This window comes from Alosa alosa, chromosome 7 (genome assembly GCF_017589495.1).
Source record: "Alosa alosa isolate M-15738 ecotype Scorff River chromosome 7, AALO_Geno_1.1, whole genome shotgun sequence".
NCBI classification, from domain to species: domain Eukaryota; kingdom Metazoa; phylum Chordata; class Actinopteri; order Clupeiformes; family Clupeidae; genus Alosa; species Alosa alosa.
Genome location: NC_063195.1, coordinates 30670693 through 30689028, shown reverse-complemented (window position 1 = coordinate 30689028; position 18336 = coordinate 30670693). Strand labels below are relative to the sequence as shown.

General features: G+C 49.0%; 1 protein-coding gene across 3 annotated transcripts in view; it reads right to left on the bottom strand.

Moving 5' to 3' along the window:
* The window catches only part of LOC125297474 (cytoplasmic phosphatidylinositol transfer protein 1-like), a 72558-nt gene that overhangs the window by 2435 nt on the left and 51787 nt on the right, over positions 1 to 18336 (bottom strand). For all 3 annotated transcript variants that reach the window (XM_048247819.1, XM_048247821.1, XM_048247820.1), the window contains exons 2-8: positions 17807 to 17955; positions 11162 to 11250; positions 9807 to 9814; positions 6447 to 6518; positions 1722 to 1823; positions 1133 to 1288; positions 744 to 807 (exon numbers count right to left, since the gene is read on the bottom strand). In XM_048247819.1, coding sequence (XP_048103776.1) covers positions 744 to 807; positions 1133 to 1288; positions 1722 to 1823; positions 6447 to 6518; positions 9807 to 9814; positions 11162 to 11250; positions 17807 to 17955 — 640 coding nt within the window. The remainder of the gene's footprint in view (positions 1 to 743; positions 808 to 1132; positions 1289 to 1721; positions 1824 to 6446; positions 6519 to 9806; positions 9815 to 11161; positions 11251 to 17806; positions 17956 to 18336) is intronic.

Genomic DNA, 18336 nt, shown 5'->3' with positions numbered 1-18336 from the left:
GCTAATAGAGCTGCTGAGGCAGCATCCAAGTCTCTAATCTCGCCCGACCACACTGGTGGTCACTGCAGGTCAAGGAGAAGGGGGGGGGGGGGGGGGGCACTAATCTGCATGGGCCATCGTGTGAAGCCTGCTCTGGCCCTGTGGAGGTATTGATCTGACCTCAAGGCGAACAGGGCTGGTATGCAAAGAGAGAGAGTGTGTTTGTGTGTGTGTGTGTGTGTGTGTGTGTGTGTGTGTGTGTGTGTGTGTGTGAGAGACAGAGGGAGCTGGAGCAGTGGATGGGGGAGATGGGTGATTATGTCCTGGACCAGGGAGCACAGGCATGGCCCACGGGGCTCCACACTGCGATAGAACAAATGGAGGAAGTTAATATCCTCAGTGTCCACACACACACACACACACACACACACACACACATCCAGGGCAGTGTTAGTACAAGACACTTGGTAGAGAGAGAAGAGGTGTGGGTGGTGAGTGGCGAGGATGGGTTTGGTTGCAGTGATCAAAAACACATGCAGGATGCAGGTGACATGACAGATCACTTATACACTGCATGACTCCATTAGTATCATGACATCCATTATACACTCGTTTATACACTCGTTTATTTCTACTCAAATGCAGTTCATGTTCATAAGTCATTTAGCTGATAACTATTCTTTACTTGGCTTGCAACAAAATTATTTTCTCTTCTTAATCTATTGATTTTGTGTTTTTGGTCAAAGCTGTGTGACAGGACATACCAATCCACTCATCCACCCAGGCGAAGGCTTGTCTGTGGCCCAGGAGGAGAACATCTCTGATCACCTGACACCACGGAGAAAACCACAGGAGAGCTTAGTTAGCATTTAGCACTTTGTTAGCAAGTACGTACATATAGTGCTATATTTGGAATAGTTTAACATATACAGCGCAATAATGACGGTGGAATGAGTGTGACGACTCAAACCCAAGTGCCAGGGACATACTGCATGAACTGAGTGAAGAGGACCTATGTGACATATGTGATGCCCGTGTGAGTGAAGAGGACCTATGTGACATATGTGATGCCCGTGTGAGTGAAGAGGACCTATGTGACATATGTGATGCCCGTGGCCCGTGTGAGTGTGAGCGGCTGGTGAGAGGGTCCCACCTTGTGCACAAACTGCTCGACGCGCGTCTGCAGGCCCCACACCTCGAACTTGACGGTGACCAGTTTGTAGGAGCACATGATGGGCTCCTGCGTGTCCCGCCAGCCCTCGGGCAGCACGCCCCGCGACGTCTTCTCCGAGCGGAAGTAGCGCAGGTCCTGCCCCCCGGCAACGTGAAAAAAAACAAGAAAGATGAGACAGACTTACGGAAAACATGGAAGACAAGCCGGACTACTCTGAGATGAGCTAGAGGAGTAACAGGACAAGATGAGCTAGAGGAGTAACAGGAAAAGATGAGCTAGAGGAGTAACAGGACAAGATGAAGCAGAAGTGATGGCGGGTTGACATAAGCACCGTGGCTAGCTACGTACACTATGTCTGAGAAGGCTAATGTCTCTGTGACAACCCCACAAGTCAAACACTACTCTAAGAACATCATCAATAACATTTCTACAACATTTAGGGTGCAAAATCGAAAATGATCTTTGGACAACTCTGCATGTTCTTCTCTTGTCTCTTGTCTAGCCACTTGTGATACTGTTTTGGATAGTAATTCTCTTTTGTTTTGCCCCCCCCTCATGTAGTTCTTACCTCAGACTCCTTGTAGTATCGCTCGGGGATCTCATCGTACGCGATGTCCACGAAACACACCTCCCTCTCCTGGTCCTGGTCCTTGCCCTCCGTGTCAAAGATCTGCACAAAAAAAGAAGAAAAATGAAGTCCAAGGTCGACAACTCTTAAATATGGGCAAAGTGAATAAAAGCAAAGGGAAGAAAAAACGTACACAGGCATGAATCTAGCAATGGAAAGCCAAGGATTCACTTCTTCATAACACAAAGACAACTATGGCCTTCATTTCAGGAGATTTAATAATTCAAAGCAGGTTCCATCCACCAATAACACTGATCTGATCCTCTTCAGTGAGCTGAAGGAGAGCGGCATAATGATGCCATGACAATAATAAAAAAAACATCCCTGCAGGCCTTGGCTGATTTGCTTGAGCAGTGCGAGTTCACCTCCCTGCCACAAGATGGCACTATAGATTTAACTTTTGCACCGATATGCCCGTGATGACTTTCCCCCTCCCATCGGTTATACTCCAGTGGTCCCCGGCCATCAATGAGCGGGAGCAGTATCTAAACCCCCATCCCCCCACCCCCCCAACCCTCTGCAGCCTACTGCGCTGCGGATGCGGGGGCAGAGGGTTGAATAACCCGAGGTCTGCTCCATCACGGCCTGCCACTGCATTGGCACAAAAACACAGCCGCTGCAGAGCGCAATGCAGCCCGGAGCGCTAGCGGCACATACGCTGACTGGAGAACGACTCCACCGACGACGCCACACACACACACACACACACACACACACACACACACACACACGAGCTGATGATCGATGATCACGCACTAGCTTTTACGCTGCACCAAGGGAGCTTTCCCCTTTCCACCGAGGCTCTTCGGGTAAACTAGGCACTCAGTGTTGGATGTGCTACATAATCTAATCACTCTGGCAAACTCAGCGGTGACACATTAGGCATCCAAACAGCACCAAACACAACCATTAGGCCCTGGAAGCACCACAGAACGTTTCCATTAGCCATCGCCCAGGCCCAATCACATTAGCTAGCACCTAACACCTTTAACTATAGAATTCCAATAACGATTGGCTGTGTGCTAATAGCCAGAGGCGCGTGGCGGCGGAAGGTGGCTCTGCACTGGGGTTGGACTGAGAGGCCGGAGGTGCTGAAGTGCTGCCAGCTGTTTGTCTCGGGGTGGAGCAGAGAGCCAGAGCCCACGGGGCCAGAGGGCTCCGCACCACATGGAAAAGGAACGAGGGACAGAGTGCTTCAGACGGAGCGGAGCGGGGTTTCCTCCTCCCTCTCGCTTTCTCTCTGGATCACTTCATTTCTCTTCCCAACACTCTACCTCTCCATCACTCTCTCTGGCTCTCTCTCTCTGGCTCTTGAGGTGAGATTACATGAATGGTCCTGGTGGGTCAGTGGGACAAATGGGCTCGGCCTGACCTGACCAGTAGGGATCGATGACCAGGAGGAGAGGAGAGGGGACAGATGAAAGAGAAGAGAACAGAGACCTGGCATTGGAGAAGACAGAGGAAATGGCCTTTATTATTCTCGCTCGACCGCAGACAAGGAGAGAGAGAGAGGGGGGGGATGGAGAGATTGTCTGTCTTGCTCTCCCTTTGTCTGTGTGTGTGTGTGTGTGTGTGTGTGTGTGTGTGTGTGTGTGTGTGTCTGTGTGTGTGTGAGTGTCTGTCTGTCTGTCTCTATATTTCTCTGAGTAGTGTGTGAGAGGGTATGAGGGGCATACTGGGTTATTTGGGAGTGATGAGAGAGAGAGAGAGAGAGAGAGAGAGAGAGAGAGAGAGAGAAAGCCTCCTTCAGGCCTAATCAGATCCCTCTCCTCATCTCACAACTCATCTCTCCTGGCTCTGCAGGTTGTGCAATGATGCTACGTCAGTATATTAGCCTTTCAGTGGGATTTTCAGACTTAAAATAATAGAATTATATACCGGTATGTACTCCATGCATTAATCAATGTATTCAATCAACTGTTCTGTATTAACATGATTTACAGCTTGTTGAAGTTGGTATATATGTTATATGGTGTTTAACTAGAATATGGACTTGAACTTGTTTTAAATCTGATGAAAACATTCAGATAAGCGCGCAGCACTTTCGGCCAGTTCTTATTTAGCGAGTGACTCGTCTGACCGCTGCGGTCTGACCTGCACGGCCTCATTCAGACCCCTCACAGCTCATCTGCTGACCGCTGTGATCGGAGCATACATAAGCCGCCACAGTGAAGGAAAGAAATAAACTGAGGGGGCACTGAGAATTGGGTGGAGAGGACAAGAAGAGTGAGAGCGAGAAAGAGAGAGTGAGAGAGAGAGATGGAGAGAGAGAGGGTGAGAGAGAGAGATGGAGAGAGAGAGAGATGGAGAGAGAGAGAGAGACAGACAAAGGGCAGTAGGAGGGCAGGAGGAGATAAAAGCAGAGAGAGAGAGAGAGAGAGAGAGAGAGAGAGAGAAAAAGGAAAGAGAACCTCTAAGCTCTCACAAATGCCAGAGGTCCACTGGGTCCCGGTTGAATTGACAGCTGAAGAGATGAGAAAGAAATGTGATTTGTGGTTGTCTGTTTAAGGCCGGCCGCCGTCTAGGCCTCCCTCTACTTCTTCAACAGTCTCGGACACGGCTGAGATGAGACTGACCTCTGACCCCTGAGAGGACATTCCTCACTCTCTCCTGTCCACACAGGCACACGCTCATCCCTGACTTGACCTAAGCCCCAAATTCCAACCCATCTCGCTTGTCAGCAAACGCCCAAATTCCACTCCGTCCTCCCTATCAACAAACACAGAATTCCGTCCCATCTTCGCCGCGTCCACGACCGTCTGCCCCCATTCCCGACTGGACTCCACGGCGACCTCACTGCAGGGGCCACGGAGTCGTGCCGTCAGGGAGTGAGCGAGCTGGGGGGGTCAGGGGTCGGGCAGGTGTTTACCTCACAGCTCTCTGCCGTAGAGAGCGCAGGGGAGGGGAGGGGAGGAGGAGAGCGTCGACAAGTCGAATCAAGTCAAACGCGCTGAAATAACAGCAGACAGAAACAGAAAGCTGCGCCTGTGTTTGGCGCCTCGGGGGCCCATCACAATGGTCTTGTGTAACACCATCACTGGGGAGATTGGGTTTCACATTATGAGCAGGGAGCTTGGAAGATGTGTGTCTGCTAGTGTGTGTGCTTGTGTGTGTGTGTGTGTGTGATGTCAATGATTATTGTGTGTGTGTGTGTGTCACACACACACACACCCACACACAGTATCACACACACACACACACACACACACACACACACACACACACATGTGCGTCTCAATCATGGTGCTGGAGCCTCTTGTGCTTGTAGCCTCTCCCTAAAACTCCACTTCCACTTCAGTGTCTTATTGTTTTTCTCTAATAGTACTGTCTCTAAAGTAGGTCAAATCGACTCAGCCGCCTTTAAAGGACTTTTCTACCACATACAAAACGTCTGGACGAAGCATATGTGAGCTCTCATTTACACGGCACTCCTTACCGGGAGCAATTCCATAGCCGCAATCAGAGATCAAGATTACATAGGTGCTTGAGGAAGCCGCAAAGCAACAACTGTTTGTTAAAGAGGATGATTGGGCGAGGGGGGTGGGGGTAACCTGGCAATAGCCAGATGAATTTCGCTCCGCCTAGCTCAACTCATCCATCTGGAACCGATCCATTGAAGTGTTGCTTCAGAAGGCTGGGCCTAATCAAAAATGCTTGCATATGATTGAATAAGCTAATTTGTCCTCATCTATTGACGTGCTACTTCAACCACTCACATCGAAAGCCAACCCGTGGACGCTAATAACAGACTCACAGTCGCTTCTACGCTATGTCACATCTATGAAACTTTCGCCCTCGCCCTGATTGGCTAAACCATAAAGTTGGTTGGAGAAATCACTCTCAATGGAAGAGGTCCCAGATGGATGTGAGTGAAGCTAGGCGGAGCTAAGCGGAACGACATTCATCTGGCTAGGGTCAGGTTAGGGTGGGGGGGACAAAAAGCTTATTCCAAAGCAACGCAGTGTTTTGGTCCCCACACAGTAAACAGAAGATAATTAAGCGACCAACTGCTTTTGTTTGTGCATTGTTAAAAAGCTGAAAGATGAGACCTAGAAAAAGAGGGGGATGACAAAGCGAAAGAAAACAGGGAGAAAGTGATGGAAGAGAAGAAGTAAAGGATGAATTGACGTGAAGCTGATCCGTCTGTCTTGCTCGGGTTGCGGGGAAAACAGCGGTATGAGCACAAGCTATGTAAGGACACAGAGGTGGTGAGTGTGCGTATCTGAACGTAAACGCGAGCAACGGCAAACCATTGTGTGTTCGCAGCCGCAGTGAGATGAAAAACCGAGGAGGAGGAGGAGGAGGAGAGGGGGAAATGGCTTGTCTTTAATGTGAGTTCTACTGTAGCCGACAGCCCATCAAACACGCTGATAAATGTTATGTGGATATGAGGGCTACATGATGAGCACCTCTAATGGACTCAAATAAAAACCTCAATTTCACCGTCTCACAGACACACACACACACACACACACACACACACACACACACACACACACACACACACACACACACACACACACACACACAGTGACCTCTAAAAGCAGAGGCTATTATGCGGAATGTGGACTGTGTGAGGCCAGATTACCGCTGGGATAATTGATGCATAATAAAAGTGGAGCAACACATGCTGTAATCAGTCTAATGAAAACGGGCTGTACTCACGTGGTCGTTGGAGCCTTTGTTGTCCTCGTACTTCGTCTCTATGTGGATGGAGAACTTTGGCAGAAACGAACACTGCAAACAAACGGACAAAAAGAATCGTGCTGTTAATGAAAGCTGCATCACGGAGGGAGGAAGATTGATATTGATGAAGGCATTATACAGGTACCCTGCAGATGAATACTGCCACTGTCGCGCGTACGTAGCTGCTCTTACAGGCATAAATCACAGACCTACACACACACACACACACACACACACACACATGTGCACACTCTTACAGACACACACACACACATGTGCACACTCTTACACACACACACACACATGTGCACACTTTTACACATACTCTTACACACACACACTCACACACACACACGTGCACACTCTTACACACACACACGTGTAAACTCTCTCTCTCTTACACACACACACACACACACAGACACACACACACACACACATGTGTAAACTCTCTCTCTCTTACACACACACACACACACACACGTGTAAACTCTCTCTCTTACACACACACACGCACACACACGCTCTCTCTCCCTCTCTCCCTCACACACAGCATTCAATTACAACAAGCTAATGAAATCTCTCTCTTTGATCTCGATTAGCGGGGCGCGCAGGCTGAAGGAACTCGCTACGGCGTTATCTGCCTCAGTGGCAGCGGCAGAGCTAGCGACCCTGGGAGAAGAACAAGCCCCTGATGGGAGAAGGAGAGAGAGAGAGATAGATAGACAGAGAGAGAGAGAGAGAGATAGAGAGACAGGCTTTGGCAATAACCATAATGCTGCCTGAGTCCATTTATAACACAAAGGCGAGGGGACTCACCGCTGGGCCATCATATCAGATTAAATCAAATCAAACATGGGAGGCCATTAAGCCAGCAGTGAGGGGACACACTGTCCATCTGAGAGAGGGAGAAGGGTGATGGAGAGAGAGAAAGGAGGACAGGAGACAGAGGAGGAGGGAAGAGAGAGAGAGAGCAGGGAACGGACAAGTCAATGAGTGCACAGGATGAGAGAGCAGGGAACGGACAAGTCAATGAGTGCACAGGATGAGAGAGCAGGGATTGAGGGAAGACTGGAGTGGACAGGAGAGAAGAGGAGCGGAGAGGAGAGCAGCGGAGGAGAGGAGAGGAGAGGAGAGGAGAGAGGAGAGGGGAGGAGGGAGGAGAGGAGATGGGGAGGAGAGGAGGGGAGAGGAGGGGAGGAGAGGAGATGGGGAGGAGAGGAGGGGAGGGGAGGGGAGGAGATGGGGAGAGAGGAGAGGAGGAGAGGAGGAGAGGAGAGGAGGAGAGGAGATGGGGAGGAGAGGAGGAGAGGAGGGGAGGGAGGAACCAGAGGGGATGGGAGTGAGTGAGAAACAGAGAGCCCAGGAGGACAGAAGTAGGGGAGGACCCAAAAGAACAGAGGGGAGACAAGAGCTGGGAGGGTGTAAGTATCGGGGGAGAACAGGAGGAGAAGACTGGGACCTATGAAGAGGCAACAAAGCAAACAGATGAGATGAGAGAAGAGAAGAAGAGAGGGAAGAGAGAGAGGAGAGGAGAGGAGGGGGGAGTAATGAGAGTGATGGAGTAGAGCAGGAAGAGAGGGAAGAGAAACTCAAGAGAGGAGGAGACAGAAGGAAGGAGCCAACCACACAGACGGGGACCGACAAGAACCATACGCGGAACAAAAGAACAAAAGGAACGGAAATGTGATGAATTATGGGATGGAGAGCGTACGAGGATGAAGAGCGACAGGGGAGCCATGGGAGACGAGAGGCGAGTGTGGCAGTATGTGAGATACAGAACGGTTGGCACAGTTACGGGTGAATCAGAGTAATTAATCAGAATTAATTCTCCAACGGGCCCATCCACAGGCTTCCACAGCTTCTGCCACTAATCTCTAATGAGATAGATGAGAGCCTTTCCTTTTTTTTTCCCAGTCCGTGGCCTGATTTCGCAAGATGGAGATGGAGGAACTGTCACACGCTCCACACTCAACATTCAGTGGCAAAAAAAGTTTAGAAACTGTGTGGATCAAATAAGTTGACATATCTTGTATCAGAGCAGTTTCATCCATTTTTAATGTGTGCTATATAACCCGCATATTGCACATGACATGTTCTTTGACATAATCTTGTGGCCAAGCATGTCAAATTAAAAGCCTTGGGATGCTGGGAGGTTGTGCCGGAGTTTTATGGGCTTCAGTGAGATGGACAGAAACTGACAGTCTCTATTAAAAGATGTCGAAGGCTTAGAGAACTGAGTGTACTAAACACAATAGCTGTCAAAGCACTCTCACTCTGAAAGTACCTCAGCGTTGGGGGCCTTTTCAACCATGAATGGTCCAGTTTTAAAACCACTTTTGGGAGCTACATCTACATCTAAAAGAATGAACAAAATGTCCACATCAGGGGACGAAACAATACGACACATTCCATAGCTTTTATTTGGTCACAGTGGTTGCTAACCAATTAATAAATTGGCTCACCATGGTGACCTGTCTGGCTGACCTGGGGCTTTGCTGGTTTCAATGGAAATCAGACATCAAAGCCGTGGCCTGACATGAGAGACACTGAGGGCTTACGAAAAGGTCACCCTCCATATGTCCGACATGAGAACAGGGGCACTGGCCATCCTGGAACACTGGACGCATCTGGCACAGAATGACTCAGGTCTTGAGTGGGACTGGGAGCTGTATAAGACCTACAAGGAAGTCTGTTCTACCCCAATCATGTTCTGCGCTATTCTATACCTAGTCCATAGAACAATCCTTTGATACTGTTGCCCTTATACGGTCATTTGACCTTATAACCTACAAATTCTCTGAGCGTTTATTAAAAGCTACACAATTATTATTAAACATTGATATCATGTCAAACCAGTTGCACAGCACAAAAAGTGTCATGTCAACAAAACACAATGCATTAATGTTCCTTAGAAAAACACTCCCGACTCGAGTCCATTATGTGGCCAAGACAAAAAGCAACAAGCCTCATTGATTTTGCAAAAACCACAGGAAAAAAAACTTGCCACTTAAAAACGTCACTACAGTTAAAAGCCTGAGAGGGCCAAAACTGCATGTGTTGAAGCCTATTATTTAGCCTAGTGTTTTTACCGCTGGTTAGCCATTAAGGAAGGATATACGCATATGGAGGAGTTCTTTTGTAGAACACATGGAATTAGATCATCATTCTAGAAGGGCCCACAGCGCCATAGAAATAGTTGTGCTTATGCAAGAACTCCTACCACAAAACTGACGGCTAGCATTACAGTGCTGCTGAGCTGCTCAGAGAGAGAGAGAGAGAGAGATGAGAGAGAGAGAGGGAGATGAGAGAGGTTGAGGACATCGAGGGGGTACTTACGGTGTACTCTGGAGGGGGCAGGAGGTCCAGTTCAGGCGTGGTCACACAGAGGGAAGGAGACAGAGGGCAGAGTCAGTGCTTTGAAGTGCGGCCTTCACAAAACACATTACAGCAAGAACAACCATTTCCTTTTCCTGTCTTTTTTAGAGCGGCACCTTTCAACTGGACAGCAGGCGGAAACCCAACACAACTGGACAGAAGTGGGAAACCTCCCAGGCTTTCACAAAGAAAAAAAAAACACAACAAATCCTTTGAGATTTAAGTATCTACAGATCAAGAATCCTTGATCTAGAAACCAGAAGTCTTGATGAACAAATGTTTGCAAAAAACACAACAGAGTTTTCTACTTATTAAATGTTGAGCCCATTTATAATAATGGAATAACACTGCGCACATCACTGTAATCACTGTCTATCACTGCAACCCATTCAAGTCAGTATCTGTTCTGGTCAGGCTGACTGTCCACCATCTTGGTAATGACAAATACATCACGCCTGTAGGGCCCTTCAGTAATGGCTTTTACAGTCGCTCCAGATTACGTGTGAACTAGATGCTCCGCAGCTCTCCTCTCGTCCTTGCTGTGCTAATGGACGTTCCCACTGAGGTCCTCGGCCTGCTGTGCACTGTGGGCAGCATTAGGACGGTGCCGCCGCTGCCCTCTGGCCATCACCCTGCCGGCGACCACTCCCTTAAGGGCACCTTAATCGCCCTCCTAAGGCCCTTCATTCATTTGATTATCTGCTCGCACTTCCTGGTGCGTCGCGCACGGAGAGCTCACTGGTGGCTAATGGTGTTCTTCTGCTCAGATTATGGAGGCTCATTATGGGATGTGAAACACCATTAGGCCATGTTGGGCGGGGAGATAATGTACTGGGATCTTCCGCTCTGGTGACCCAGGGCAACTACCGCTTCTACTGCCCCCTCCTCTCAACAGCACTAGGGCAGAGGAAAGGGTCTCCACCGACACTGACACAACCAGTTCTAATGCGCTTACCAACACGCCACTGGCTGACCCAGTTTTTTTTAACCAATAACGCTAAATAATACGGGATCCTTCCTGAACAAGGTGCAACTCCATACTTGTCAGAAAATGATTAAACTTTTGTTCCAACACAGGAATATTTTATTTCTCCCGAAGCAATGCATTACAATATTTGTTATATGGATGATTTCATGCAAGCTACCATAGCAACAGCTCCCATTCTATAACTCCTAAAAATACAATGATGGGACAAAACAAAAACAGAAATCACTGCAGAATAAATAAACTTCTATTTTTAGACAACGCTTTGAGCTGAGTGGGTTGAGAACTACAAAGTTTTGGTGCTGGCGTGTCTGGCGTAGATGAGGCTCACCTGTGATGGTGTATGGGTAGTAGTTCCAGGCCTTCTCCGTCACATAGAAGATCTTGGGCACCACTGCTCGCGCCCAAGTGGGCAGCTTGCTGCAATGGACAAGAGAAGATACGGGTGAGGAGGTCAGTAGGTACGAGACAGAGAGAGAGAGAGAGAGAGAGAGAGAGAGAGAGAGTGTGTGTGTCTATTTTTGTTTACATTTTTGTAACATTGAAGTGGTATACTATAGCATATGTGTGAGAGACAGAGAGAGCGATTGTGGAAGTGTGAGTGTAAATCTGCGTGGGAGAAAGAGAGAGGGAACAGGGAGGGTTGGAGGGAGGGATGGAGCTAAAGAGAAGTGTTCCTCCCACTCATCCCTGCGTCCCTTCTGTCCCCTCATCATCCTCGTCTCCAAGACAGACGGGCGGACGGACACTGTGCTCCGAGCTCTCGCCTCAGCCCACATTCTGCCAATCCGCCATTCCCACCCTCATCCTCCTCTCCAGAAAGACAGAGAGAGAGAGAGAGAGAGAGAGAGAGAGAGAGGAAGAGAGAGAGAACAAGACCAATATAAAAAGCCACAGAGAGACCAAACAGCATGATTCACTAAAAAGCACCCAAGAGGCTGTGCATTCCTTCGGAGCATATTGTCACGCTGCCACAGATGTCCTCCTCCAAACCCCTCCAGTCCTCCACCTCCTCCTCCTCCTCCACCTCCCCCTCCTCCTCTTCCCCTCACACATGTTGTTAATGCGGCTCTGTGCTGGTCTATGGCGACTGACAGTGAGCCCACAACACATTCCACACTGTTGTCTACAAAAACACCCTCAGGCTGTCCAGCGGCACATTTGAAGAAAAAGAGAGAGAAAGAAAGAGAAGGAGAGAAAGATAGTGGTTAAAAAAGAGGTGGAGTGAGAGAGAACGGAGAGGTAGGGAACAGAGAACGAGACAGCTAGAAAGAGGGAGAGAGAGAGAGAGAGAGTGAGATAGAGAGAGACTTTGACTTTTAAGGTTCCTTTATTGACAGTCAAAAAGGAAACCAGGTAACAATAAAACCAACCCATAATAAAACCTCCCTCCACCCCCCACCCCACTCTCCCAAAAAAAACACACAAAAAAACAGTAACCCAAAACAACAACAAAAAATAGAGTGAGAATAGAGTGAGAGAGAGATAGAGATAGAGAGAGAGAATGACAGAAAGGTTGAGTTGAGGTGAAACAGAGGTGAGCAAAAGAGAGAGAAGGGGGAGAAGGTCATTTCCCCAACACAAACGTGTTAGGCAGGCACAGCAGCTTCAGCGCCAAGCTGTTAATGGACAACGTGGAGAGTGAGGTAGTTCCAGAGGCCAGCGGTGTTCACAACCATTCCTGCAGTTTGCCCAGAGCGTACAGGCTTTACGAGCCCTGAGAGCTTCAGCTCTGTCTAGGACACAACCTACCATCAACACACAACACAGGAGAGAGAGGAGAGGAGAGAGGGAGGAGAGATGGAGGGAAACAGAAGAGGAGAGAGTGAGTGGAAGAAGAGGAGAGGGATGAACAGACAGTTGGTTGAAATTGTGGAGGAGAAAAAAAGAGAGGAAAAGAGGAGAGAACAGGTGAGTAGGAGAAAGAGAGAGAGAGAGAGGAGTAAATATAGACAGAGAGAAAAGGAGCCTGGCTGAGAAGGTGATATAGAGGCTCACACAGAGAGAAAGGCGCAAGCGAGCGACTCAGACAATACTGTGAAGGATGTCTGCTCTGCTCTAATTGCATCCATCACATGTAAACAGGGGAGCCACGGCACACAAGGACAAAACACTAAATGGTTTCACAACAGATTTCCACAATCACTCACGATTCTCTACACCTCCCTTTGTGGTGGGGAACCGAACACTTCAGGGGCATTTCATGGAATTGGTTGGTATGAAACCGCCTTTCTTGCGCGAGAGCTGAAATCATATCTCCTTTTTTAACCACAAATCCCTGTGGCAATTACAAAATCACTCTTCAAGACACTGGTATTGGTTGAAACAGAGCAGTTCTAGCAGTGCCAAGTAAAACTCCTCTTCTCCTTCCCATTCTTTCTCTGTCTCTCTCTCTCTCCTCAGAGCCACAGTCGTGAGTGATAAGATGATACTGCATTAGAGAGAAAGCCACACTCTGACATTTAAGTCCTCCACAAGTAGGCCTAACACCATCCCATAATTGGCAGTCTCGACAGTTTCTCTGGGCAACAACGCAGTTGTCAGGCTTGCTGCTCTCTCTCTCACATTCACTAAAACACACACACACACACACACACACACACACAAACGGAGCTCCTCTTTTAGATCAGGCCTCTCATTCTGACAGCGTGCCAAAACGAGCCGCTTTTTAATGGACCAGCGCTCCGGCACCCGGCACTGAATAAAGCTGTGATTCATTTCTGTTCAAAACTACTTCAAACAAAACAAAGCAGGGGGAGTGAGAAAATCAAAGGCATCTGCTGCTACTGATATTTACGCAGAGAACACTCAAAGCTTCATACCTGTCAATCTTACTCTGAGGAGGAAGGACAAAACTGGGCCACGTGTGTTTGGATTTCATATCCTCAAACCGAGAGAAGATGACTGCACGAAGTTTGGGCGGCCTAACGGCATCCGAGCGAGTGACTGTTGTGCAGCATTGACTGCTCTCTGTCCACTCTGAGCCCGTTCAACATGCCCTTCTATTGCGTCGTATCTTTCGTTCAAAATAGCAGAGCAATGTGAGCGACAGAAAGGAAATGAGAGACGGGGCTGTCCGAACGTCCCCCGCACCATTAGGACATTCTAATTGAAAACAAACTTTGTCGCTATCGTTTGCTCGCATCGCATGGACTTATGGACATGGTGTTAGAGGGCTACTCTGTGAGGAGTCTAGATAGCCTGGTATGCTAAGGTGTATAGTATAGTATAGTATAGTATAGTATAGTATAGTATAGTATAGTATAGATAGATAGATAGATACTTTATTGATCTCCAAGGGGAAATTCAAGATGATGATTCAAGATGATAAAATTCAGCCGTGGCCTACTGGTTAGGGCTTCGGACTTGTAACCGGAGGGTTGCTGGTTTGAACCCCGACCAGTAGGAACGGCTGAAGTGCCCTTGAGCAAGGAACCTAACCCCTCACTGCCCCCGAGCACTGCTGTTGTTGCAGGCAGCTCACTGCGTCGGGATTAGTGTGTGCTTCACCTCACTGTGTATTTACTGTCTGTTGTAAGTGTGTTTCACTAATTCACGGATTGGGATAAATGCAGAGACCAAATTTCCCTCACGGGATCAAAAGAGTATTATTCTATATGATATAGAATATCATTCTGACGCAGTCGTTCCTCGACATCCTCGATGTCCTTGTACTTTCTATGCATTTCGTTTCTACGCCTCCGGCATCCGGTATTGAAAAAGGGATGGGTGTTCTGCTGAAGGCAGAGGAGCAGCTTACTAAATGGAAAGTGAGATGGCTGGAATGGAAGCAGGAGCAGTACTAAAGGAAGGGCAGGGCTGTGTGGAAACCAATCCTCTCGCCATTGTGTCCTGATATGACCTCACTAATGGCCCCACGTCCTGCCTTTAGAGGGCTGTTTCTATGGAGGAATCCCAGCTCATCTTACAAAGATTGCACAGCCAAACCGAGCAAATAAATAAATTGAGTGTTAGAGAGACATGCAGACAGACAGAAAGACAGACACACACACACACACACACACACACACACACACACACACACACAATTATACACTGAACAAACTCACATTAATTCTAAATGGTCTAAGTCTCTCATAAACATAAAACATAAAACATAATACACACACACACACACACACACAATTATACACACACACACACACACACACACACTGCTAAGCCACTTCCTCCTATCCTCCTTAGGCTCTGCATCAGGAGGAACATCTCATGCTTCACCCATGCAAAGCGGTTTGTCACGCTCTAAGTTTATTTATTAGACCCCAACCTCCACAGCGGCCGGCTGGACAGGCTCTCAGATGAAGACACGTTTGAGTTACACAAGACCGAGAGAGACCTCATTCACACACACACACACACACACACACACACCCCTCCACGCTCAAATACACACATGCGCACGCACACACACACTCAGCTCAAGCAAGGGGATCGTGGTGAATCCCAGATACCCAGAGCCTGACAAACATTCACAAGATTCTTGTCTAATTTATGAGTGCAGCAGGGCTGTAGACAGCCAGCGGCTATCCGCAATTAGCAGCATCGGCACGGCCGTGCCCCCTCTCCACCTCACCCCCCTCCAGAGCTCAGCGCTGGGGACTCTAGCCCTCTCCACCTCACCCCCCTCCAGAGCTCAGCTGGGGCCCTCTCCACCTCACCCCTCTCCAGAGCTCAGCGCTGGGGACTCTAGCCCTCTCCACCTCACCCCCCTCCAGAGCTCAGTGCTGGGGATACTGGCCCTCTCCACCTCACCCCCCTCCAGAGCTCAGCGCTGGGGATACTGGCCCTCTCCACCTCACCCCCCTCCAGAGCTCAGCGCTGGGGATACTGGCCCTCTCCACCTCACCCCCTCCAGAGCTCAGCGCTGGGGATACTGGCCCTCTCCACCTCACCCCCCTCCAGAGCTCAGCTGGGGTCTCTGGGGCTCTCTCAGCCTCTCTCCAACACCACCTGTTCCAGCTCTGCAGTGCTTTTAGAGGTGAGACGGCCTTTTCTCTCTGTGCTGCAGCTGCACTGCACTGCCCTGCTACCCAGGGGGTCTGAACATTAACTGCTGCTCTCCACTCTCTATTCTCTCTCTATCTCTCTCTATCTCTATCTCTCTCTATCTCTCTCTATCTCTCTCTATCTCTCTCTATTCTCTCTCTATCTCTCTCTCTATCTCTCTCTATTCTCTCTCTCTCTCTCTCTCTCTATTCTCTCTCTATCTCTCTCTCTCTCTCTCTCTCTATTCTCTCTCTATCTCTCTCTATTCTCTCTCTATCTCTCTCTATTCTCTCTCTATTCTCTCTCTCTATTCTCGCTCTATCTCTCTCTATTCTCTCTCTCTATCTCTCTCTCCTTTCTCTATTCTCTCTCTATCCTTTCCCCACAGATCTAATCTCCCTCCATCTCTATCAACCCCCAAACCTCCTCTTCCCTCCCCTCCTCTCTCCCTCCCCTCCTCTCTCTCTCTCTCTCTCTCTCTCTCTCTCTCCTGTTTGCTCTCTTTGTGTCTCTTTCTTCCCATTCATCACACTCTTCCCCTCCTCTCTAAACATTTATCTCTTACTCTTTCTCTAAACATTTATCTCTTACTCTTTCTCTAAACATTTATCTCCCCATCTCTCTCTCTTTTTCCCCCTTCTTTCTTCTCCTTTTTTCCTGATGTGTCCTCTCTCTCTCTCTCTCTCTCTCTCCAGTAGTAAGACTCAGAGTAGTGCTGGGTCAGCTCCATTGCTGTCCAGGCTGCTGACGCAGCCATTTGTTGCTACTGACTAAATCGCCTGTCCTCTGCAGAGTCCACCCACCCCCCACTCCTCTTTCAACCTCTCCCCTCTCCTCTCTCCCCCTATTCTCTCCCACTCTTTTCTTCTCCTCCCGCTCTCTTCCTCTATCCTCTTCTCTTCTCTTCACTTCTCCCCTCTCCTCCGCTCTCTGTCACAGAAATCTGCCGACTCGGGTCGTTTTTGTCCTTGGATGTGCAGCGATGCGCGGAGCGAGGACAGAGACCCTCCGACAGGCCTCAGCAGCTGCCAAACACTTTGTGTCATTCAACAGGAGCGAGAGAGAGAAGGGGGGAGGAGGGAGAGAAAGAGAGATGGAGAGAGAGGGGGGGGAGAGAGAGAAAGAGAGATGGAGAGAGAGAGAGGGGGGGGAAAGAGAGAAGGAAGGAGAGAAAGGGAGAGGGAGAAAGTTGGGCAGATAAATGCACATTAACGTCCAATTACCCAACAGATGGCTCCGGCGCAAATGCAGTTAGTGGAGCCCGTGTGATTCTGGCTGCTTTGCTTATCAGTGTGCTTGTGCAGCATTCCAACCAACTATATCATCCAGCAAAACGATTCGACTCACTGTGCATATACGCTAGTGATGAAACAGTCACAGTGTGTGGCAGTCTCGCTTGGACGAGTCTATGAACATGTGCAAATGAGATTACATGTCATTGTGTGTGTGTGTGTGTGTGTGTGTGTGTGTGTGCTTGTTTCTGCTGCTGCTGCGTTCTACATACGCTTCTGAAGAGACATGTTTCCTCCTACTCCTACACTGTTACTGAAGAGCAATCTCTTCCACTGGCAAACCAACAACACCGACACCAACGTCTTCTTTTGAGCAACTAACAACATCCTTGATACAAAAACACATCTATTATTGAACGGATCGCTGCCAGCACAGAGAAGCGGCAAAGTTACGCACCTCTCGCCCTGTGGTACGCACTGTGTGTGTGTGTGTGTGTGTGTGTGTGTGGGGAGGGTGCATGTGTGTGTGTGGGGAGGTTGTATGCATGTGTATGTGTGTGTGTGTTGTGTGTATATGAGTGTGAGGGTGTGCATGTGTGTGTGTGGGGAGGGTGTATGCATGTGTATGCGGGTGTGTGTGTGTGGGCATGTGTATGTGTGTGTGTGTGTGTGTGTGGGGGGGCACGTGTGTGTGAGTGTGAGTGTGTGTGTGTGTGAGTGTGTGTGTGCTGGCTCACCTGTTGAGGTAGACACGTTTCTCGGTGAACTGGCCCTGTCCGTGCGTGGGGTCCTCGAAGGGCTCGTTCTGCACCACCTCCACACCCTCCCCACGCTCACTCTGCTCGTGGCTGTGCTTGCTGATCATGTACAGCTGCCCGATCCTGTACTGCAGCGCGCACACACACACACACACACACAAATATAAACATTAGGGGACCGCTCTGGTCATTTAAATAGCATCAAGTCAGTGGAGCAAATGATCCCAGTTCATAAGTCCTGTTTATTCCAGCACAGAGGAGATGAAGGCTTTTTATTTTTCCCGCTGGCAGGCAGAGATCAAACCCCGAAAGCTCTTCAATTAAAAAGGCGGCCAACCAGCCAGTGGAGATCAGTGAGCCTCTGAACGAGCTCGCTTCTGGTTGGGTCGGATTCCAGTGGCCACGCCGGATGCCAGTAATGTTGCGACGGGACCGTGTGTGTGTGTGTGTGTGTGTGTGTGTGTGTGTGTGTGTGTGTGTGTGTGTGTGTGTGTGTGTTTATGCGGTGT